Source organism: Musa acuminata, chromosome BXJ1-6 (genome assembly GCF_036884655.1).
Source record: "Musa acuminata AAA Group cultivar baxijiao chromosome BXJ1-6, Cavendish_Baxijiao_AAA, whole genome shotgun sequence".
Classification (NCBI taxonomy): Eukaryota; Viridiplantae; Streptophyta; class Magnoliopsida; order Zingiberales; family Musaceae; genus Musa; species Musa acuminata.
This window is the reverse complement of record NC_088332.1, coordinates 13,937,367-13,961,161: the sequence shown is the minus strand read 5'-3', so window position 1 is coordinate 13,961,161 and position 23,795 is coordinate 13,937,367. Positions and strand designations below refer to the sequence as shown.

The window sequence follows — 23,795 nt, the reverse complement described above, 5'->3', positions numbered from 1 at the left end:
AAACGAGGAAAGAAACCGACGCAGCGGAGGGCATATATATAGGTGCTCCGGACCCGTAAAACCTCGATCGACAGCTTGCGTTCCCAGGCTTGATCGGCGGCCCAAATGCCAATACTGGGCCGACACGAATGCGCCCGTCTTCGTTCCAGAAACAAGGGGCGGATCACGTCACGTGGAATGCACGTGTAGTAGAGGTTTCCGTTCCAATTATTCTACTGGATGATGCTGTGGTGTGACCCCAACATGACTCAATAACGAACGATACAGTAGTTTAGCAACTGAAAAGGCAGAATAAGTCATAAAGCAACCATTTTTCTCGTGCGTGGGTTTTAATTTTAGTGATACTTGCGATTCAAACAACATTCGAGATGACATTTGCCTTTGTTAGAGTACACCAATGTTAAACATAGTTATGACTCTTACAGATTATATTTACCTTTTATTCCAGTTTAGAGTTGATTTCATGGCTTACAGAAAATAGTTTGTCCGACAAATCATTCCTTTTCCTTTACTTTCGGCTGACGAGGAAACGAAAAGAGTACTCGGACAAACCCAAACCCTTGCTACATAACACACTGATTTTTTGTGGCTCAGTAAACTCGGACAGCAAAGGAAGAAAAAGAAGAAGAAGAAGATTAAAGAGCGGATGGATCATGGCTCGGCTGGAGAGGCGGGAGAACCTCAATCCTAGAAACTCCAAGGAGAGGCGGGAGAACCTCAATCCTAGAGACTCCTTCCTTGGCTTCCGCCCTTGTCCACCAGCTTCTTCTCTATGTAGCGCACGGCGTCCGAGCGGCGGGTCTTGGGCACCTCCACCCTCTCCACCTTCTTCCTACCTTCCTCGTCCCCGCTTACCGCCCTTATCTCCATCTCGCCGTCTCTGTCACGACGTTCGTGTGCAGCGCGCAGAAGCCCTCGATGGTTGTGGTGGGGGTGATGCATGGATAGGTCTTATCGGCGGCAACCGAGGAAGAAGGCGACGGGTACTTGGTAAACAGCTCTGGAAAAGGACTGAAGGTTGTGGAACGCTTGCCACGTCGTGGCATCAAACGCAACACTCCAACGCTACCGCTAGGAGAGTTTAACTATTAGTATTGATTGATTTGAATTCTGACAGGGGAAAACACTATATCTGGACAACTAGACGCTACATATATGAGCATTTACAAAGATTTCAAACACGAGAGAGATTCTCATTTCTCTGAAAGCATCGTGGCCGTTCAAACGGAGTGGGTCCCTTGTGAGCAGAACACGATTTTACTGAGACGTACATGAACCAAGAAGCTAAATCAGAGAACATAATCTTTACATATATAATGATAAGAAAAAAGAAGATATAATTTTACAGAGGCATACCTAAGAGTGTCCCCCCCGAACAGCCTAACAGAGGAAACGAGAATATTATGAAAGGTAGCTCAAGCACGTGAGAACATCTCACATCTCGTTTTGCAGAATTTCAAGTAAAAAGCATCTTTAGTTCTTCGATTCGTGCAGTGCGAAGTTCATGGTCTGTTAGGGCTCCAGATATCATCCTCTGCTTTCGAGCCTGTACCATTTCCATTCTTTCTTCCACGGTTCCCTATAAAATAGACGACAACGAGAAACATTACCACATGAATTCGGGAGCACAAACGAAAGACCTCTTTTATTACCATTATTGGATGATAAAATATACAATGGTTCTTAACAATCTGTATGTTGTAAATAGCTTGTGCTCACTGCAATAACAACAGGTCATGATGATGCAAATACAAATGATCACAACATAATAATGCCACGATGCATGGTACATGGTACATGCTAATCTTATCAGACAGGAAGTTTGGAAAGGCTGTTGGAGTTCACATAACAAACAACTTAAGTAAAAGAGCTTTGTATTTTTCCAATAACTAACACCAATAGTGAAACAGAATGATTGAACGTTCGTTGCTACCTTTACAATGAATCTTTTGATGGCTACACTTTTGGTTTGACCAATGCGATGTATTCGCATCACAGCCTGTTCTTCAACAGCTGGGTTCCACCAGGGATCCTAAGGGAAAAAGATTAGGAGGTCATGTCAAACTCACCAAAAAACATAGCAAGCATATTAAATAAATTTAGAAAAGTTTATCGTCTTCTGATACCATGCCTAGCTAGCTTTAAGCAAACCTTTCTAGTACTGTAGGAATACAGAAAAAAAAAAGCATCTCAATCATTTCGTTTATGATAGGACACGATGAGTCACTGTGTTGGCATACTTCAAATCAAAATTAAAAGTCTCACTTTGGTGAAGTGAGATACTAACTTGAAGCCTTTTTTTACCGATTTTCTGTCTCTCAACTTTGATGAGAAAACAAATCATTTTATCCTAGAATTATAATTAAATTTATCTTCGATAAACAGAAACAAATATCCCTATTGACAGCAATGAAAAATACATTATCATCGACATATCTTAAGTCTAACAGAAGCATAATGACAGTTTTTATGTTGTGACTTTCTGATGAGTGATTATCTAGAAAACATTTTCAAGATACTGTAACCTCCAAAAAGGATGACACATCAAAACTCATAGCAGTTCTCTATAATATGAGATTTAATCTCTGCATTAGAAAATTGATGACCTCCCATACCATAAGAAAGGCATTAGTTGCTGCCGTAAGGTTTATTCCAACACCACCAGCCTTCAGTGACATTAGAAGTACCTGTAGTAATAAACAAAGTCACTCCAAATGCATGACCACATGAAATAATTAACAAAGTATTATGATGAATAAAGTGAAAGCATCTGACCAATATATTTGTATTCTCAGCAAACTTGTTGAGTACTTTTTCCCTTTGCTGTTGATTTAAGGTCCCATCCAATCTAACAAACAAGAAATTGTGTCTACAACCAATAAAATTGAAGTTAAAATACCGTAAATGAATATGCATATAGTCAATAGGAATACATAATGAGAGAATAGCTAAAAGATGTAATGGTGGCACAAAGTATGAAAAATTGTTTGCCACAAATGCCAACCACGTCTTGACTTTAAACGCATATATGTTACCTATACAAAAAACACTAATTCTTCAATATGTTTAAAGAACTTGCAGGACGTAATGCCTGTGTCAGAATCAGAACGACAATCAAGACAACTGCATTTCGGAATTTATCCAAGTAGCCAGCTATAAGTTGACAATAAAAGTGGTTATTAAGTGCCTACTGGATGAATAAACTTGATTGATTACTTGGAATAAATTGATTTGTCAAATATTCTTCCAGTGGTCAACTTCAGAAAAAACACAAAACACTATATAAAGCATATTTATCTGGAAAATGACAAATTTCAATAGAAATTAGTTAAGCGTCCATGACATGATGTAAAGAAGGTGATCCAAGATTCCCATCTTGCCTGACATTCTAGAAACACTTAAAAAATGAGACCTCTATCAATTGACAAACTTTGGACCCTAGCTTTGGTTTTTTTCATCAAGTAGAGGCGGGAAAGTGGATAATAAAGGGTGAACATTGCAAACAAAGGAGGACCTGAACCAGGTAATGACGATCATGCAATCGTCCGGAACAAAAGTGAAATTTTCAAGATCAAACTTCCGGTCTAAATAAATTATGTACCTTACTGGTCCAACTAAATGAAATTTAGCAAAGCAGGAATTAAGGTATCTTACTGTACCTCTGTAGCCCATTTATTAAGTACCTGCCCATTCAAAACAATCCATTTCTAACAGGTGCAGTACCACGGTAAGGTACAATATACCATAGTATGCCCCTGGAATAATAATAATGAAAAAAGTATTCATTCAGGAAAATAATGGTATCTTTGGCATACCACTACCATGTATCAATATGGTTCTGACATATTGGCCAGCATGGTCAATCCATTTTGGTATCTAAATCATAGCTACAGGGCATAGAACATGACATAAGTATATAGTGTCATCTGCCGCTCACCATGATGCGGGTAAGCATAATCTACCACAGCAAGATATGTCATGGCATACTGATGATGTCCGTATCAAGCAATAAACATACAAATGGCACGATATTGGAGAAAAATTATATAAAGGAAAGAGTTCAAGCAGAAATATTAACCCACAGATCAGAAAGTGAGACTTCTTTGACAAGCAATATTTTTCAGCTTGCAATCGTCTTTTGAGAAAGACATGATTCTCTACAGAAGCTACCAGGTAGCTAGATGCATAGAATTCTCAGTATATTTTACCAACCCTCCCAAAATAATAATAACAGAAAAAAGTTTTCATTGTAAAGAAAATTACCGAGAAAGCGGTATTTCCAGAAGATCCAGAAAACCAGTCCATTGGCTAAATATGATACTTTTGGCACCTAAAGAGCGAAGTTTGTCTAATTCCTGAAGGAGAACAGAAACCTTTGAAGATTCAACCCAGTTCTTCTCAACATCAATTCGAAAACGACGGTCGGTCGGAGCAGTAATAAGATCCTGCTTATTTATAATTTTCCTGCATTCACCACAGATAGTAAACAATATTATTGGGCTAGGTTGCTGAGGAGCACGTCATAACTGCGTTCCTTTGACTACTACATACAAGAGCATGGGCTACGGAAGATACCTACAAACAGGACAAAGACCACTCAAGGCACTTCGCCAGCTAGCGAAGAGGCACTCTCGGCATAAACGGTGTGCACACGGTGTCAATACTGCATCTTCATAAGCTTCTAAACAAATTGGACACTCTCCTTCCTCTCCTTTACGCAGCTCTTCCACAACCTCTTTAATGTATGCCTTAGAAGGGACAGCACAGGTATCTCCATTACCAGCATCTTTACCACCTTTCAGAAAATGTTTTGCAAGTTTGTTGAGGTCTGAGAACTCTTGTGTATCACCTCGACTGAGTTTCATCACAGAAGCAATATAAACTCTCTTTTTATGACACAAGTAACAAAGAACTTTGGAAAGGATAACCAATCAAAGGCTAATGAACAGATGGAAAGCAGTTCGAATGATCATACAATCAGTGCAATAACAATCAAAGGTGACCACCACGATAAAAGGAACAAATAAAAATACATTACAAATACAAGATAAAAGGAACAAACAAAAATACATGTACATAGAACAAGTACCCGAACACCAACAATCATATGAACTAGGAATCTTTCAATCGTTACTTCAGGTAAATGTGTAATGGCATAAAACAGAAGATCCGACTTACTTCTCTAGTAAAGATTGATGCATATTTCATAAATACTTAATGAAACCTGCACATAAATTGCCTCATAGAATACAGAGAAAAGATCAAGCATGCAACTATCATTCTTAGCGAGCATTATTTGCAAATGTAACAAATTTATGAACTTCAGATTTCGATGCGTATTACATATTGGCATTCACAACAGTCCATGATGGTTAACAAACAAAAAAATCTACATCACTAACTAGAGTTTAAATGCTTAATAAAAGTATCAAATTCATAAACCAATTAAAAGATGAAGTGTTTAATGCAGTTACCAAGCATTGACTATTTTGTTACTTTAACAAGGAAATGAACATCCTGGTGCATTTTATGTGCGTACAATTGCGATGTTGATTGACCCATTGCTGAATTTAAAGCAAGCTAATAATGATGTTATAAATCAAATTCACTAATATATTACATAGATCTTTATTTCCAAACAATAAAAGCAAATTTGCACCGAAAATACACGTGATATACACCCAATGTGGCAAATACCAGACATACACCAGATACGGCAAAACCATAAAAGCAAGTACCGAACAAGGCTTTTCATCAAAATTGGCAGAAACAATGAGAAGGAAAGAAGCAGAGTAAAGCGAATAAAGCTACTTCTGCTTGTAAAACTTAGCTTATAGCCTCAGGTACTAATCCATCAGGTGACTTGTAGTGTTTCATAAATGATGGTGCGATTCAGATCCACTTGTTTATCCTCCATCGACACATTCCCCTCTCCCTAATGTACTGTTTATCTGTCAGGTGACTTGCACTACCGCATTAGTGTGGTAAATGAAGTTATAATTCTGGTCCACTTGTCCACCCTCAGTCTATATATTCCTCTCTTCCACATGCATTGCTTATATAGGCATTATGTAACAATAATATGGGTCTGCATATATCAATTTTAATAGTATTTTGATCCTTTATCTAGTCCAGATAAACCCAGAATTCCATAACTAAGGGTTCGATAAAGTGGATTAGGTTTATATCCTTACTTATCCAACTAATTTGCACCTATAATAATTTAATTATTATACAACTATCTTCTAGCAACTTTAACTAAGTTTTCTGTTTGTTCCGTGGATGGTGAAATGTATTTTATGAATTAGAAAGGGTCGAATGAGGATTTTAAAATGGTTGCAAGGTGCATTCAAGGGGAAAGAATGGTATCAAACTCTAAAGCTTGGGAATCACCAGCATGAAGCAAATCTAAGTACTCAAGGCAAACCAGACAAATTGATGAAATAGGTAAGATATTATATGACTAATGCATTTAGTTTTATACCTCATGACAAGGAAGGGATGGTCGCAACACTGCCGAAGGCGTAAAAGCAACTCCAAAATTGAAGCATAATTGTGAAGAACCCGCCCTTGCTCCACAAACATATCAAACTTTACCTGGGCAAAAGCCTCAAAAGTGATGTCAATATTTGCATTATAGCGACTTTACCAAGAAGCATTTAAAGCGCAAAAAAAGAAATGATAGTTGCACCTTAGATCTCTTAAAAAGAGCCTCATAGAAGTCCTTCTCAGCTGCTGACAGCTCACAGTAAAGGACTTCAACTTGTGCAGGAGGAAGCACGAGAATTGGCCTGCAACAAGAATTACAGGTAATAAGACCGTGAGACTGCATAAGAAAGGTTCATAGATTTAGTATATGAACTAGCCTGCCTTCTGCATCTGTGCTCGATTTTGTCCTTCTTAACATTATTGGCCTTAAAATGGACTGCACCAGTTTTAATCCACGTTCATCACCTTCCTCATAAGGCTTTTGTATAAGTTTATACCACCTTTAAGTAAAAAAGAAAATATGAATACACAGAATCGAGATTCTAAAACTAATTACAAATATAATCACTTCAAGGAAAACAAAAGAACCATAGCAAATATGGTTGGCCACCGGAACAGATGCTGACAATTTCATTATTAACATCCATGCCCATATTAAACAAAAATCGAATCATTGCAAAATACTAGTAAAAATAGTACATAATCAAAATATTTATATTCATGAAAAGAAAATAAAGCTCTTCGAAGACGATCTCCTAACTAGCAAATTAATTCAAATAAATTTGGGATCATTCATTTATGACAATCTTGTTCCCAAATCAACTGTCAATTTGCATCCTTGAGTAAAGAGTTTCTTGGCATTAACTTACTATTCAATAATGTTGAAACATGGATTGCAATTTGGTAACCATAATGAACATAAGATTATGACTGTCAAACTCAAATTTCTAGATTTGCTTTTCAAGTAACAATTATCTGTAGTTTCTTTGTCTAACTCCACATGTCCGAATACTTTTTGATGTTTTACCAAGCAAATTCATGAAAAAGTGCTCTTAGTTTGAAATAAATTCTTTATAATAATATATTCAAACATTCTGAGAGACTAGAAAAACCATTTCGTTGGTGATGCCGAGTTCTTCACCATTATTTGGTAACTGTTTCTATAACAGACACGACATTCTAAAGCATTTCATAGGAACAAGTATTTACAAGTTGACAATATTATTCTAACTGATCATCTATCAGAACAGCTTTTTCACATTAAAGTAAGAAAATTATCAATTCTTTATATGCACATGCAATAATTGAGCATGATGATCTACCCTTAGAAGTCCTTTGCATCATTTATTTTTGTTCCCTTTCTTTCCTTTTAAATCACCCATCCGTTACAAATGAAAACAACCTGTGAAACCTGATCAATCCCAGGAAGAGACAGCTGATATATCAAATTCTTCAACAGTTCCCATATAGTAATCCTTGCTTGTCATTCTGCAACCATCCTATTGACATTGTCATCAAATGTGTACTAACCGTTGAGACTTCCTGTCAGAGGCTCGATTTTTCTGTGTTTCAACATCTTACGTACCAAAAAAGGATGCAAAGCAGTACATCCAAACTAAAATTATATCAACACCTATCAGGCCGCAAAGACAAGGCATATCAAATTCTATGCAGCTCAACTCCAAAAAATCTGCACCTCCTTAATAGGAGTTTACCGTCCAGCCTATGATATATGAGAAGTTTCTTGCTAGCCATGTACCTTTCACAACAAAACATCATAAAGCATAGTTGTAAGTTCCAATTGAGCTTCAGAGTGTTAAACCTTTCTATGAAACAGTAACATAGTTGTTGAAACTCCTTATCGACAATGTGAAATTCACTTCCAAATCCTTGTGATCAAGGCAAAGAATCAAGAGGGTGAAACAACAGCAAAATAAACTTGATTCTAATGAGAAAACAAAGGATCTTGTACACTGAGACCAAAATTGTTGTAATCCTTCAAGTAAGAATCAATCAATGACGAGTTTAAATCTAGTCTCAAATAAAAAATACAGTGCTGAACAGTAAAAAACTCAATGATTTAGGCATTCCCCATTCCGTAACTGTGCCGGCAAGATGCTGCACAGAATCCGTATCAGCCAGCACCGGCCATAAATATGCAAGATGAAGTGTTGGTACGCACTTCAACATAACATGAACCCCCATTGCATTCAATAGATTTATTATTAAAAAAACAAAGAATCAGTAAATTAAGAGCCATAGTAAAAGACTAACTATATAAGTGAAACAAAAGAATTAAGACCAAAACAGGAGAAGAGAGAAAGGACCTGCGAAAAGCAAAGAAACATTTAAATACTTGATAAAAAAAAACCTGCTCATATTAACAAGCCCCAGAGATTTATACTTGTCCTTGCCATATTTTAATTTGATAATGAAAGAAAGATAGTACCCTGGACTGAAATTGTATGTGCTAGGGGCATCAGACCTTTCCCTACTAGGTTCTTTTAACCGGACTGCACACTAAGGTGGGTTTGTAAGATAAAAGACTGTGTGGCCAAGTAACTTACGTTCTGCCAACTAGTGCAAGTTATTTGCTGTCTAGGAACACTCGAAAACCTCCAAATTGGCTAAAGATGCTTTATCTCCACACTACTTCCGAAAAACTAAACAAACTCAAATAAGCTGCCAAAATCAGGAGGGGGGATTGACATCAATTATACCAATTTTTGCTGAGAGAAAAAATGAAAGCTACATACTGGCATTTTGCATCAACTGGTCCATAGGACACCAAGAATTGCTTCAAAGCCCAATTTCATAATATTTATGCTAAATTATCAATTCTTTTATTTCTGAGAACTGCCTTGTTTAACTAATGCAATAAGCAGTGTAACCAAAAAAATAAGAAGTTAACAAAAAAATGATATAAAAACCATGGTTCGCCTTACCGGTCTGTACCGGTGTACTGACCAATTGTTTGTATGATATGTACCGAGCTGTATTGAGTCGTATCTAACATACTAACACATGGTATATAGGGGTGCACTGATATACTACCCATACCGGTCCCTTGTCGAACCGATACATACTGTTTGTATCAAGTGATATACTACGGCACGACAAACCTTGATGGAAACAATGTCTACCATTATTTGTAGACCCTATATATGAAAACAAATTGGCAAATATCAATAAATAAAAACACTCCGAGACCGTTTACTATGTAATCGGAACTCAGTAATGTCGTGACTAAGAAAAACTTACAGCCCCCAGTTTCCCCATGGCTCCACTCTCAGAAATCGCAGAAGACTGTATACATCCTCTAAGTTGTTCTGCCATAGAGTATATAAAAATTAATAATCTGCAATAGCAACGCAAATGATGCATGACTTTCTAGTTCCAAGAAGATGACGCAGCAATTAGAACAGCATAATGATTAAGAAACATAATTTTGTTTTGACTCTAAACATAATATCTGAAAGAAATTTTTTAACCAAAAATCAATAGATACAAACATAAAGAGAGTTCATATGTTAGAAATGTTAGTACAAGCAACATAGATTGAAAGTAAGCCACCAACTGGAATCTACAACATATTACTCTGATGGAAAGATTGGCAATCAGTCCACACATAATTAATGGAGGTAGTTAAAAATCACATTAAAAAAACAATCACAGATCATATGCTGTAATGTCATAGTTTCGTATTTGTTCACCTGAATAGGTGTGCCAGTGAGACACCACCTCCTGTCAGCGTTAAGAAATGCAGCAGCCATGGAGACCTGGCTCTTAGATGATTTTACAGTATGAGCTTCATCAAGCACAACCCTGAACCACCTAACTGAGTAAAGTACACCATTTTCTTCAGTACTCTACAGGCAGATGATACAGTTATTAGAAATGTAAATCTGCAAAACATGCCAAAAGAAGTCAATCTCTAACAGGTCTACTACTATTACTTCAGCTGAATATTCTGATGCCAAAACACCATAGGTAGTTAGAACAACATCATTTTGCGCCAAAAACTTTGCATCTTTAGTTCGGCTTTGCCCATAGTGAACATAGACAGTAAGAGATCCTGGATGAGTATGGGTTTCAAGTTCAACCTGCCATTCCATAAAGTGAGACTTTCACTTCCATCAACAGCAAGTAATATAATAATATGTAATAGTCCTGTTATGTTCAAATGGAATGGACAGTCTTACTTACCTTCCACTGGCTTAGTAATGTCATTGGACACACAATTAGATTACCACCTCCTACAAGTGAAGCCTTGGATTTAAACAACTTTCTGAATCCAGTGATGCTTGTTAACTTATTCGAAGTAATTGGAGATTGATCAGACATGTCATTGACTTCATTTGTATCAAGAGAATCCTGGCTTGAAGTGGAAGAAGACGAGCCTCCCTTACCAGAATGGGCAAGGAGAAGGGCTATCGTCATAATGGTCTTCCCTAGTCCCATTGCATCTGCCAAAATCTAAAAAAGGCAAACACGTCAATACAACTACTTGCTGGAAAATCAAGATTAATGTTGGTAAAATTAGATCATTACCCCGCCTCTAGACATATGCAAGGTGCTTGGAAATTCAAGTGTTACATCGCCAGAAAATGCGTTCAGATAAACAACAAATCCCCTCCTAGGGATACCAAAGAACAGTCAACATTTATCTTATATTATAAAGGTAAAAGATGAATTCCATGATCAACATACCTATCCGCAATATGATATGCACTCCAACATGGATGTAGTGTGGTTGCTGCCTCCTTAAAACGTCTTCCTTTTTCAAGCTGTACCATCCAATAAAGAGCTTGCTTTTGGTAAGGACGTAACTCGCACTGCAGACTGTCAGGGGGTATCATTTCCTATGACAGAATAGAGGGAGCGAAAGTAAGGACCATCAATTAGTACAGAGCAGTAAACAAGGCAAACTTGAATTCAAATGAAAGGATTCAAACACTCATAATTACCTCTAGCTGAGAACTATCTGCAATGCCTATAATACTATCCATATCAGTATCTGAGATAGTCTCCTCATTATCTTCGACTTTACTCCCATTGACACATAATTTTCTCAACTTTTCTGAAGGTAAAACTTCTGCAGACACTCCAGACCTGTCCTGTTCAAGCCCTAAAATTAGCAAAAATGTAGCATGAGAAAGATAGGCCAAAATAAGCAATTTGGTGTCTACCTTGAATTCTATGGCCCGCTTCCTAGTGTAGAGATCCTCCGGAGTGAACTCAGCCTGCTTATTTATTAAAACAAAGAAGACACTCAAAAAGAAGAAAGAACAAATTGTAATATGACAAATTGCAAATACCTGTATAGAACCATATTTACTCCCCGAAAAGACATTTTTAAACCTTTCACAGTGAGCACAAAAGTGTATGAAAAATCGTGTGCTTGAAAGTTTTCGTATTAAAACCTAATAAGGGTACATTTATTTTTAATTTCTGCAGAGATGTATGGTATACATCATTAACAAATAGGTGCATGTTTTCACCCATTTGCAGACTACATCAATAGCCTGCAAAGGAAACCATGACAACTTTGCACTAACTAAAATTCGCGGATAGTGACATGATTTAGCAGCATTTCTATAGTATGAGCACCACAAATTCTCACTTATGGAGCACAGCATCAACTATTAATGAACAATTTCAAGTTGAGAGGGGCACATCTACAGGATTGATTTATTCTCATGGTCTATTGTTGACTCCAGTGTTCCAACAATTGATCTACATGACCGCATAAGAGGATCCTGTCATATGCCAAGCTTAAATGGTCTCATAATGCAGACAACGCACACATGTGAATATCCAGCCGCATATGCAATTCAGATAAAAACGAATATACTCTAGCCTATTCAGTCTGTCTCCTCATTACTATAAGTCTAACAGTGTAATATAACAACACATGATTCATGATAATGTCAACTTCATCAATTAAACCTTTATCCATTTCTAAAACAATCTAAAATGAGCAAATATCATCTCATAAGTTCTCAGATTCGTTGTAACATATGTTTACCTATTTAGAATTTAATATGATTATATAATTTCGTATGTATTATTATGATATTAACTACATATGCATTTATACACTGCATTTCCACTATATGGTACCTTGACTACTTGGAGATGAAAGTCACATCTTCTGATATGGAGATTTTTGTTGCTATCTTTGTTAGAAATTAACCTCAACAATTGAAAGCAAAAAACAGTGTTATTGAGGCCATTAGTAAACACTCCATTTTGCTACTGATCCTCATTGAAACTGAAATTCCAAGACTTATTAAATATGAAAAATGTAACATTTGTCTTCTTAAAGCTCGCCTTCTTTTTCAACCATTTACTTTGAAAAAATGCTTTCAATCTATGATTCCACATGAAGATAAAACTGCACCAATTTAAGCCAAATCCCCAGTGAGAACAATAGTAGTTCACCAAGGCCATATCAGCACCAACAAGATATGGTAAAAGCAACAAGAGCCATCTTCGCATGTACTGATGCAGGGATAAGCATTACCTCTTAAGGTACCTAGTGTTTAAGTCAGGATGCTAGAGGGGGCCTCTCTAGTAGAACCTTGACTGTGTATAGTAAAAATTTCACTGTAGGTAACAAGTTCTCATGTTTGAAGTTCGTCCAAGAGGCAGTGAAATAATATATCTACAATAGCTTGTCTCAGTGACATGCACTGCACCGATTTCATATGCTCCTCGACATCTTTTGAAGCTTCCTTGGTTTATGTTGTGGCTATCTGATACAGGCCGGACCACATAACTTCTTTGTATGCTCTGCTTTGTGTGTTCTTTAGTCACTTATCCTTTACTATGTGTAATAGTTACAAGACCCTAGATCTACTAATGCTGCAACAGATACGCCAAGCACAAATACAGATCCAGCACCTGAATCATCAGCAAGTAATGCCAACTATATATTCTAGAAAAGCTCAAAATTTTGATACTTCAAGAAGCTTTAGATAAGGGAACAAAAGAATGATGCAAAACAACTAATACATAAAAAGATAAGTCAATCACATGCAAGAAAACCTATAAATGAAAGTGGAAGAATGAAAACAGTGAGAATTGACTAAGTTGTTATACAAACACAATACACACACATAACTCACGATTTCCATGTAATTAAACTAGAAAAGCAATTGCACACAATAATAGAAGCAAACCAAAGGCACAAAATGGCACCTTTCTAAAAGGAGTAAGACCAAGTAATCTGAACAGGGATGGAAGTGGATGAACTGATGATTCCTCAGTGGAAATATTTATGGACCTCACTGTGGTTTGTTGATGTTTCTGGATCATAGAGCTATTGATATACACACTGTCACAAGCAAAATTTTAAAAACATATATTAGGAACCCTAGGTGGAAATAACACACATAAGAAAGTCCACAAATGAAAACAAGACGAATGGGTGCGAGTGATTTAGCCATTTAACAAAAGAACCCACTCTTATTGAATGTTAGATCTAGAGCTTGGGTGCTCAAATCATACCTAACAGATAAATGAATAGTATCCATAATGCCAAGGACTTCAGGCACAGATTTACAAAAACCTTCAATTTTAATCTTCTTTGTCCTCACCAGAGGCAAAAGGCAGCGAGCCCATTCATTGGGGATGCGACCAATCTGCATGAATAAACATGTCCATCATCTCACATATGAAAAAAGATCGGTCCAGCATAGATTTTGCTCGACGAAAAATACTAGAGATGTAGAATTGACCTCTACGTGATCCTCAGTAGAGAAGCGAACTATCTCAGAACAAGAAGCCACCGACCGCCCTCTACCGGGAAACCTGGTGGCCGTGGAAGGGGAAGTCGTCTTATTTGCCAACGGGAAGGAGAAGTTCACCTTGTCCCCGGGCTTAATCCGCCTCCCCTTGCAGGTGGAAAGCCCAGAAAGCTCGGTGCTTCCTACGAGCCACCAATCACTTTCTTTGGAACCGGACGATTCCGCAGCAACCCCCCCGTCAGTGTTCCGCTCCGCAGGTAGATCACTCTCCGCGGAAGTGGGAGAACCGGCAGTGACGGGCGCATGATCGGCAGGAGAATCAGCCACAGTGAGGGGATCGAGGTTTCTTCTCCGGGCGCCGGCGCTTCCATCGCCGGGGGTGACGCGGATGCGTGGGGTGTCGAAGATTATGTTGATGGCGGCCGATACGTCGTTGTTGGCCAAGTGGAGAGCACGGATGATGTCCATGTCCGAGAAATCCTGCCCCACCACCGAACGGACGACCGCGATGCCTTCGTCCGTGACCTTATTGACGCCCATTGCGCTCTAACATTCAGCGAACCCCCGTCCCTTCCCCCGCGCAAGAGGAACCCTAACCCTAGAGGAGGATGGAAAAGAACCAAGAAAGCAAGAACGACTACGGTGCGACGATGGGGAAGAGGGAGGAGCGGGGAAGTGGCGCCGCTTTACTTTCGCGGCTTGCAAGGCGGGATCGAGAACTTTCCCGCCTTGAGCTGATGTAGGGCTTCATAATGACCGGTCCTCCCCAATCTCTCCGATCGACACAACGCTCAAGCGAGCCACACTCGTCCCCTTGATTTGTTGAGCAGCATATCCCTGGGTCTTTAAGACTCGTGATTGCTTGATTACAAACATGTTGAACTGCGTTACACGAATGAACATGGTAGATCGTGAAAAATGATTTATCGAGTGGCTTGGTTACGTCATACGTGAAAGAATATATCGCATAATATATAGTCGGGATCAAATGAATGCAGATGCCATGTGTAAACCTGATTAAAGGTAAACCATCATTAAAGGCAAAATTAAGTCATGCATCATTAAAGGTAAAACAAAGTAACCAATACAATTAAGACAAGAGATTACGTCATTGTCGTGCTAAAATTTGGGTGGGTCTCATAGACATAATAATTTCCTTCTTTTTCAAAATAAAATAATATATACATAATACATTTTAAATAATTGTATATAACTTAAGCACATACGAAGCTATAAAATAAAATTACCATGACATGTAAAAGTAGAAAAATAAAAATAAATCGGTATAGAGTATATCGAATATAATAGTAAAATAACGCAATACATAAGAGAACATTATATATGAAATATTTCAAGTACCAATTAGTATAAAAATATCACAAAATAAACAATACAATGCACAACGTGCATATACATTTTTAATATAAAAAATTCCAAAAACATTATAACACAAAACTTTACTTGTTACACTTAATATAAGTTATGAGATTTTATAAACTGATTTGAATCATACAATGGGGGGTCTACGATGAGAATTATAAAGGTTATGATGTATTTCTCATATGAATTTTACCCCAAAAGAAATCTTGTCCAATCGCCTACCGAGGACCTTGTACTATATGGTTTCAAAGTTATTGCAGAAGAATCACGTCAAACAAAAGGATCGAATTGTCTCGTCTATTCCGACAACAAGTATCCTCGACCTTATTCACAAATGTGTTTTATTGTGCATATGCTAAATGTCTCTCAAGACTTCAAACAGAGGACAAATGTACGGTTTTCCACAAACAAGGGAGAGTAACAATTACGATGCAGGCTAATTAGCAGTTTTCCAGGCAAATCGGCATGACCGAAGATAGTTTGATGAAATGGCTGTGCAAAGGAAAACTGCACGCTTTGCTTTTCTTTTGCAAATCAAACGAAAGACGGGATAAAAATACAATGCCAAACATGAACGCATATATAGAGGGGATTTGAAGGGCACAAAAGCGCTAAGATCAACGGATCAGGTCCAATTCATCAAGGGACAATTTTGCATATCAGAATAAGTTGAGCAAACTCAATTTGACAAGCAGCAGGAAGCATGAATCAAACCGAAAGGGTGCTGCTTCTCCTCTGAATAAGATTTTGCCTAAACCAAACAGAGTGATTAACCCACCTAAATCTTAATGGATAATACATGAACATTAGCTTGGCATAGGCTAAGTACATTAACGTTGAATGCTTTCCAATGCAAAACTCGAAGTGTGACAAATCCTGTTTGCACTGACTTCAATCACATCACAAATATGAGCATTATGCTTGTATCCATAAGTGGTACGAAAAGAAATCTTTACCAATATTCAGGCTTTTGAAAGTGAAATTTTTAGTTTCAAGTAGATGAATCCTCATCTGATGTCCCTCTATTGTTCCTCTCCCTCCAGCGAGCCCAAATCCACTTTGAGATCATAAATCCTCCAAGAGCATACACCTGAACAAACACAACAATCAGCTATCAACAATCAAAGACCAATACATCAAAAAAGGTGGGAAACAGAAAGATCAAGCAGCAGACACTTCAAGTGCACTATGCAGATAGATCAATTAGATGAATCATCACAAGCTGGCCAAACTTTCCAAAAGGCTTCCTCATACATGATCATACAAGAGGCCCCTCAGAGAATAAGCATGTGGTCTCACACAAATTTCGTAGCAACATTACATCTCCCTCCACAACAGAACCACAAGCCAGGTGATTGCAGAATAGTGGGTGCAGATGGTGACTCTGTAGGAGTGTACTTTAAGGGCGGATCACCAAGCGATGAAGAGGATGACCATAAGGCTGTAAATGCTGGCAACTAGGAGTGTGGAGCGACAATTGTCGCCATTGAAGTGAGTAGAGAAGTTTGTGTAGGAGGTTGTAGAACAATGTGCTGAAGGTCCACAACCAGTAGGGAGAGATGATTGCATGGTCAGTGTCAAGCGGCTGGCTGGAGTTTGTCGACAAATATGGAGGTCGTAAGATGGGCAGCCGGCTCACTGAAATCACTACATGCAAATGACTGCATACGCATGCATGTAGAACTGGGTGGACACAGAGACATAGATCTTCCATTTCACACTTGAAAAACAAGCATGTTAACTAACATTGACACTACTACAAATAAAAAAGCTTATACAAAAGTTCAACTCCCAGGAAAAAAAATGGATGGTATAAGAAAAGAGAGGGTATCAAAGTATATTTCATGGAATAAAATTTGAGAATCCAAGTTATTGATCTTTACTCAGACATCTTAAAACACACATAAATGATAATTAAAGATGGTTATAAGGTCATCTTAATGCACAAGGTGCCAACCACCATGGTGTTTGGGAAGGGACAAATATACACCCCCTCACCTCCAGACACACTACATCCGTTCTTGTGTCTGAATATAAGGTGCTAGGTTGATCACAGGCCTGCCTTCAGTACTTAAAATAAATTAAATCTTATTTGGCCCTCCGAATGTCCCATTCAAGAATTTCTATATGAACTTTGGTGAAAATACTAAGGTCTGAATGCCTCCAAAAATATTCTAGCTCAAATATATTCCTACATGTATACGTGTGCTGATATATAACATGGCATAAGTATGCAGCCATTCTTTATTGAATAAATAGACAAAAGTGTCATTTTCATTTAGAGAAAACCAAGGAAAAGTAAGCCTTTTCTTTTAGCCTATGCTTCAAAAATATTTGGGTTGAGAAATGAGATATCAAAAGTACATAGAAAATTGCTAGAATCAGCAGATCTTTTCTTTGGGAGGATAATTATCCTTCAGATTTGTCTTTGTATCTATCAAATGACCTAACCAGGTCTTTCAGTAGAACTTTGAAGCAGTAATTTAACTTCCTTTTTTGAAAAGAAAAAAAAAAGTACATAGAAAATATATGACTTACTAGTCAACATCCACTGGTTACTTATCAAAAGAATCCCAGGAGAGTATTGTGAAGAATGAAAAATAAACTGCCACCAGTACTGAAGTTTCCTTTCGTATCTAATTTGTACAATCTATTCATCATGTTCCTTGCACAATGAACCAAGTAAAATGATAGAACCTCCCACTAAAACCTGTTCTATAGCCCATGAATCCTTCTCCAATCTTATTTATTCCCCACACCTCCCAATGTAGTTGCCATTAACTCACCAGAAATAACATCTCAGATGTAACGAGGAAAGTGGTGGCATGCACCCTACACATATATGTGCATGTTTGATGAGTTCACTAGATTAAAGCTTCGTTATAATCATGATAACACATAGAAAATAAATTTTTGATATCCTCTTTGTATGCCCCTATATAAATTTGAGCGCATGCATGCACACATAACAACAATGTGCACTTTATTTGTTACCCCACTGCTAGAACCATTCCAAATAGCTAGAATTTATTCCTGTCATGACTCATGACATTAGTTTTTAGAAATTTCTAGAATCAGACTTCACTCAAAGTAATTCAAAGAAACCACTTTCTTTCGACATCAATCCTTCACCACTCACATTTCCATCATCTTCACTTGTCCTGCCATCTGCCTACTTTGTCAACAACTGCCATATAACCTATCCCTATTTTTTGACTCTCCTAACTGGTCATAAGGAGTCGACAGTTTAGCTTGCCAAATTTTCCTCCTATTCTATCCAAGAAGTTCTTACTTCAACTATATGTGGAACTGCAGACCATAGATGATGGAGAAACTTCTATCATAGGTGGTTTACAAAGATAGGAATTGCTACCTCAAATCACAGTTTATCAAAAAGGTAAATCAAAGAGGAAACCTCTGTGGCTGGGAGTGATTTCTATAGTAGGAACCCGACTCAAATTCATGGTGGTCTGTATGACTATAAGAGGCTCTCGTGAAAAACAATTTTGATGAGCCATTGGTTTCAGAAGTACTCTGAAAAAAGGATGCTTATCTTGTTATATACTCAACCAACTATGCTATCTTGTACCTGCTGATGCCACTTACAATTATTTGGTTCATAAAATTGAATACCTTTCAGTAGATGCACTCTACAACAAATAAAAATCCAAGTTTAGCCTTTAGACAAAGACTACAATATCCCTCTCTTTCTTTTCAGACTGACATAAGATCATTCAATCGTCTAATCCCTTCTTGATTCCTCGCAAAAGCAAACAACCTAGGGATCCTTACCATTCCTAATTGCAAATGGGAGCCATGACATGGATGACACACTGATAAAAAAACTTTAACAAAATGATCTTTCTGTTCTTGAAAAAGAAACTCCACAAAGGAATGGTGAAAACTGATTAGACCCTTATAACCGAATCTTTAGTTATCAGCAACCGCTTCATAGAAAGCTAGGCTTGGAGTTCAATAGTCGACAAGTTCTCGTCGAATGAGCAAGTCACCTGGAATCCACAGACACCAAATATCAGGGTTCCTTCCCCAAAATAGCCCTTTATTCACTTAGATGATCTCTCTTCTTTTGACTCTTAGTTAGGGTTTGTTTGTTCCTGAAATTTAACCCTTCACGACACCAATCCTGGTCTAACAAGAGCCACATCGTCATCCAGCTTCATAGCTTCCACAACAATGATGCCAGTCCGGTAGACATGCGAATGATCGGGGAGCACAAACACAACAAAAAAGAGAGTGAAGGAGGAAGGGACGACCTGCCACAAGTTGCGCGGGTTCATGTCCTCGGTGGAATCCTCGCACTCCAACTTGAGAGGCGGGGGGAAGCTCTGGGCTCTTCGGCGAGCGGCGTCCGGAAAAGTGACCATCGCCACAGGAGGAGGAGGATTGGCCACCCCGTGCTTCTCCTGCGTCGCCTGCCGTGTGTCTCCCTTGCGTGGTTCCACTTCAACCCCTGCCATGACGCCCCTCTTTCCTCTCTCTCGCCTCTGCTGGACAATGCCAAGTCCGATTCGATATTTAGGGCGTAATAAAACTCGTCTATCCGCGACCCTTGTCGTTCGTCTAACCCAAAACCCAATAAGCGGAACTTCGATGGCCTGTGTCCTCACCCATTCAGATGCCAATTTCCACATCTCAACCGTCCATCACAACAGCCAGACCGTCAATTCAATCATATGGCTTAGGAGTTTTGTATTGAAAATTGATTTAGAGTAGTTATTCATGTAGTTATCATATTTTAGATAATTATAGATATATTTTAAGAAGTGACATATGATCTAGTAGTTATAGGATAATTCCTACACCTAACTCAATCATGAGTGATATTGTAGAGTGAGATAGTTACCATTAGATCCTATAAATAAGATCAAGTAAGATAAGGAATATATTATAAGTGTTTCATGTCAATCCTCTTGTTTAAATATTACATCGGTTTTCTTGATCGAAAGAATTCTTTTTAATTACATCGTAGTATTCTGTTTTTATCGTTTCCTCACTCCTTCATCCCTAACATTTATGGTATGAGAGCTAAGTTTCAATCTGAACCAAACATTATGATTTTTATTGGAAATTTCATGTTTCAACCCCTTATTCTCATCTTCTCGGGCAAATACTATGAATTTTGAAGTATCAAGATGAATACTCTATTCAAGTCTCAAGATATTTGGGACTTAATAGAGAATAGATATAAAGATCCAGATGAAGAAATCAAGTTAAGGAAAAATAGAAAGAATGACTCAAAGGCATTGTTCTTCGTTCAACAAACTGTACATGAGATAATTTTCTCAAGAATTACAGTAGTGACAATCTCAAAGCAAGCTTGATTAATACTTCAAAATAAATTTCAAGGCTCATCAAGGATGATTACGGTAAAACTTCAAACTCTTCGTCGTGAGTTTGAAATTTTGTTCATGAAAACCAATGAATCGGTGCAAGATTTTCTTTCTCGAGTGGCTGAAATTGTTGGTCAAATGAAATCTTATGGTGAACATCTTCTTGATCATATAATTGTTATAAACGTTTTGAGAAGTTTAACTCCGAAATTTGATAATGTTATTGTCACAATTGAGAAGTCAAAAAATTTATCTACATTTTCATTTGATGAACTAATGGGTTCCTTGCAAGCACATAAAGCAAGGTTGAACAGATCACTTGAAAAAAGTAAAGAACAAGCATTTGAGATTAAGGGGGAGTCTTCTACTTCAAAAGAAAATAAAAAATCAACAGGAATAGGACATAGTAGAGAAGGATTTCAGAGAAAATGGAAGATGAAGAAGAAAAGGACACTTTGATGGGCAAGATGAACAAAGACAATCAAATTATGATTAAAAAAATTACAAAAGTGGGATTTAATGTCACTATTATAAAAAGTTTGGTCACATGAAGGCAGATTATTGGAAAAGAGAAAAACAAACAAGCTATGTGGAGGAAAATAAAAAAAAATAGTAAGTTGTTTATGACTCGTTCACAAGTTAATAATATCTAAAATCATATGTCAAGGAAATGAATAATTGAGGTAAAAACAAATCAAATGAAGGTAAAATACATTGATAATGTTTTCTTTATTCCAACTTTATCGCATAACATGTTGAGTGTTGGCCAATTGATAGATGATGGATATTCAGTTATGTTTGATGATGGTTCATACACTATTAAAGATAAAAAATATAGTTTGATTATAGCAAATGTGTGCATGACGCAAAATAAGATGTTTCCACTTAATGTTTCAAATATTGAAAAGCATGCTCTTTTCGCAACTCAAAAGAATGAGTCTAATTTACGGTATTTAAGATATGGACACCTTAATATTAAGGGTTTAAGGTTGTTAAATAAAAAATAAATGATTTTTGAATTACCTAAAATTAACACACTTGATGTATGTGAAAGATATATTTATGACAAATAAAGTAAAAAATTATTTTCGATTGAAAAAGTATGAAGAGCATCTAATTATCTTGAATTAATTCATGTTGACTTACGTGGACCTATAAATACGAAATTATTTGGTGGAAGTTAATATTTTCTATTATTTACTGATGATTATAGTCGCATGATTTGGGAATATTTTCTTGAACTGAAATCTGAAACATTTGATAATTTTTAAAAATTCAAGGCACTTGTAGAAAAGCAAAATGGTAAATACATAAAAACACTTCGGACAGATAGAGGTGATGAATTTTTATCTAATGAGTTTAATTCTTTTTGTGAAGAAAATGGTATTTGTATAGAATTGACAGCACCATATACACCGTAGCAAAATGGTATAGCTGAACATAAGAATCGAACTATTGTTGAAATGACAAGAAGTTTGCTTAAAGGAAAACACCTTTCAAATCAGTTTTTGGCTGAAGCAATTGCAACAGTAGTTTATTTGTTGAATATTTCACCAACAAAAGCTATTATGAATCAAACTCCTTTGGAGGCTTGGTATGGTATGAAACTAAGTGTAAGTCATCTAATAATTTTTTGTTGCATTGCTTATGCTTTGGTGAATTTACAAAATCATCAAAGCTTGATGAATAATCTGAAAAATATATCTTAATTGGTTATTCCTTACGATCCAAAGCATATCGATTATATAATCCTGTTAGTGGTAAAGTTATTATTAATAGAAATATTGTGTTTGATGAAATGACAGGTTAAAATTTGGAGACCAATAAAGGTGAAATATAAATTCAGATTTCAGCAGAACTAGACACTCTATAGAATCAAATGACAGATCCTGCTCCAATAAGTTTATCGTCAATCTCACCCAGTAGCAGTTCAAATTCTGATTCCTCAGATGAAACCCCTCTAAGAAATTTCAGATCACTAATAGAAATTTATGACTTAACATTTGCTTTATTGAGGAATGACGAAAAGCAATGAAAAAGAAAATCAAATCAATCGAGAAGAATAAAACTTGGGAGCTAATGGATCTACCGAAAGAAAAGAAAGCTATTGGATTAAAATGGGTGTTCAAAACAAAGTTTAATGTAGATGAAATTATCCAAAAGCATAAGGCTCGGTTTGTAGCAAAAGGATATTCACAGCAATAATGTATTAATTTTGATGATACTTTTTCTTCGGTTGCTATATTCGAAACCGTGCAAACTTTCTTGGCTTTAGCTGCTCACATGAGTTGGCCTGTTTATCAATTTGATATGAAATCTATGTTTTTAAATAAAGATTTACATGAAGAGATTTTTATTACTCAACCTGAAGGTTTTTTTGTTAAAGGACATAAAGAAAAGATATATAAGCTAAAAAAAACTCTTTATGAGCTTAAACAAGCTTCAAGGGTATGGTATAGTAAATTTGATTATTATTTTTATCAAAATAGATTACAGAAGAGCAATAATGAACCTATTTTTTATCTAAAGAAGGAATGTTAACATAATATTCTAATGGTTTCTTTATATTGATGATATAATATATATGGGTTCATCTAACTCTTTTGTAGTAGAATTTAAAAAGTGTATGATGAATAAGTTTGAAATATCATATGTAGGTCTACTGTACTATTTTCTTGGGTTGGAAGTGAAGCAAAGATCAAATGAAAATTTTATTTCACAAAAAAAAAAATGTAACATATCTACTCAAAAAATCTAATATGATTAATTGCAAAGCCACAACAACACCCATGAATGTAGATGAGAAATTGAAACTTAAACAACA

The 23,795-nt window shown here is 36.8% G+C and overlaps 1 protein-coding gene and 1 long non-coding RNA gene across 3 annotated transcripts; both read right to left on the bottom strand.

Moving 5' to 3' along the window:
* Positions 1 to 323: 323 nt before the first annotated feature.
* LOC135676427 (DNA repair protein RAD5A-like) lies at positions 324 to 15,257 on the bottom strand. Of its 2 annotated transcripts, XR_010514268.1 has the most exons (21): positions 14,232 to 15,257; positions 14,002 to 14,135; positions 13,693 to 13,828; positions 11,679 to 11,732; positions 11,457 to 11,606; positions 11,200 to 11,351; positions 11,041 to 11,125; positions 10,696 to 10,965; positions 10,446 to 10,592; positions 10,203 to 10,358; positions 9,751 to 9,818; positions 6,867 to 6,989; positions 6,692 to 6,791; positions 6,485 to 6,597; positions 4,576 to 4,854; positions 4,264 to 4,464; positions 2,776 to 2,869; positions 2,616 to 2,687; positions 1,934 to 2,032; positions 1,357 to 1,579; positions 324 to 1,260 (listed from the first exon to the last, which is right to left on the bottom strand). XR_010514268.1 is itself a non-coding variant. In XM_065187570.1 (20 exons), exons 1-20 carry the CDS (start codon positions 14,778 to 14,780, stop codon positions 1,457 to 1,459), a joined length of 3,105 nt encoding a protein of 1,034 aa, XP_065043642.1. In that variant the 5' UTR covers positions 14,781 to 15,257; the 3' UTR covers positions 1,286 to 1,456. The 2 variants fall into 2 exon arrangements, 1 of the variants encoding a protein (XP_065043642.1); XM_065187570.1 differs by lacking the exon at positions 324 to 1,260 and having other exon boundaries at positions 1,286 to 1,579.
* A 1,228-nt stretch (positions 15,258 to 16,485) lies between these two features.
* Positions 16,486 to 20,172, bottom strand: LOC135676426 (uncharacterized). Its single transcript, XR_010514267.1, has 2 exons — positions 19,895 to 20,172; positions 16,486 to 16,710 (listed from the first exon to the last, which is right to left on the bottom strand). It is a non-coding gene; the product is annotated as an uncharacterized LOC135676426 (long non-coding RNA).
* Between the last annotated feature and the right edge of the window lie 3,623 nt (positions 20,173 to 23,795).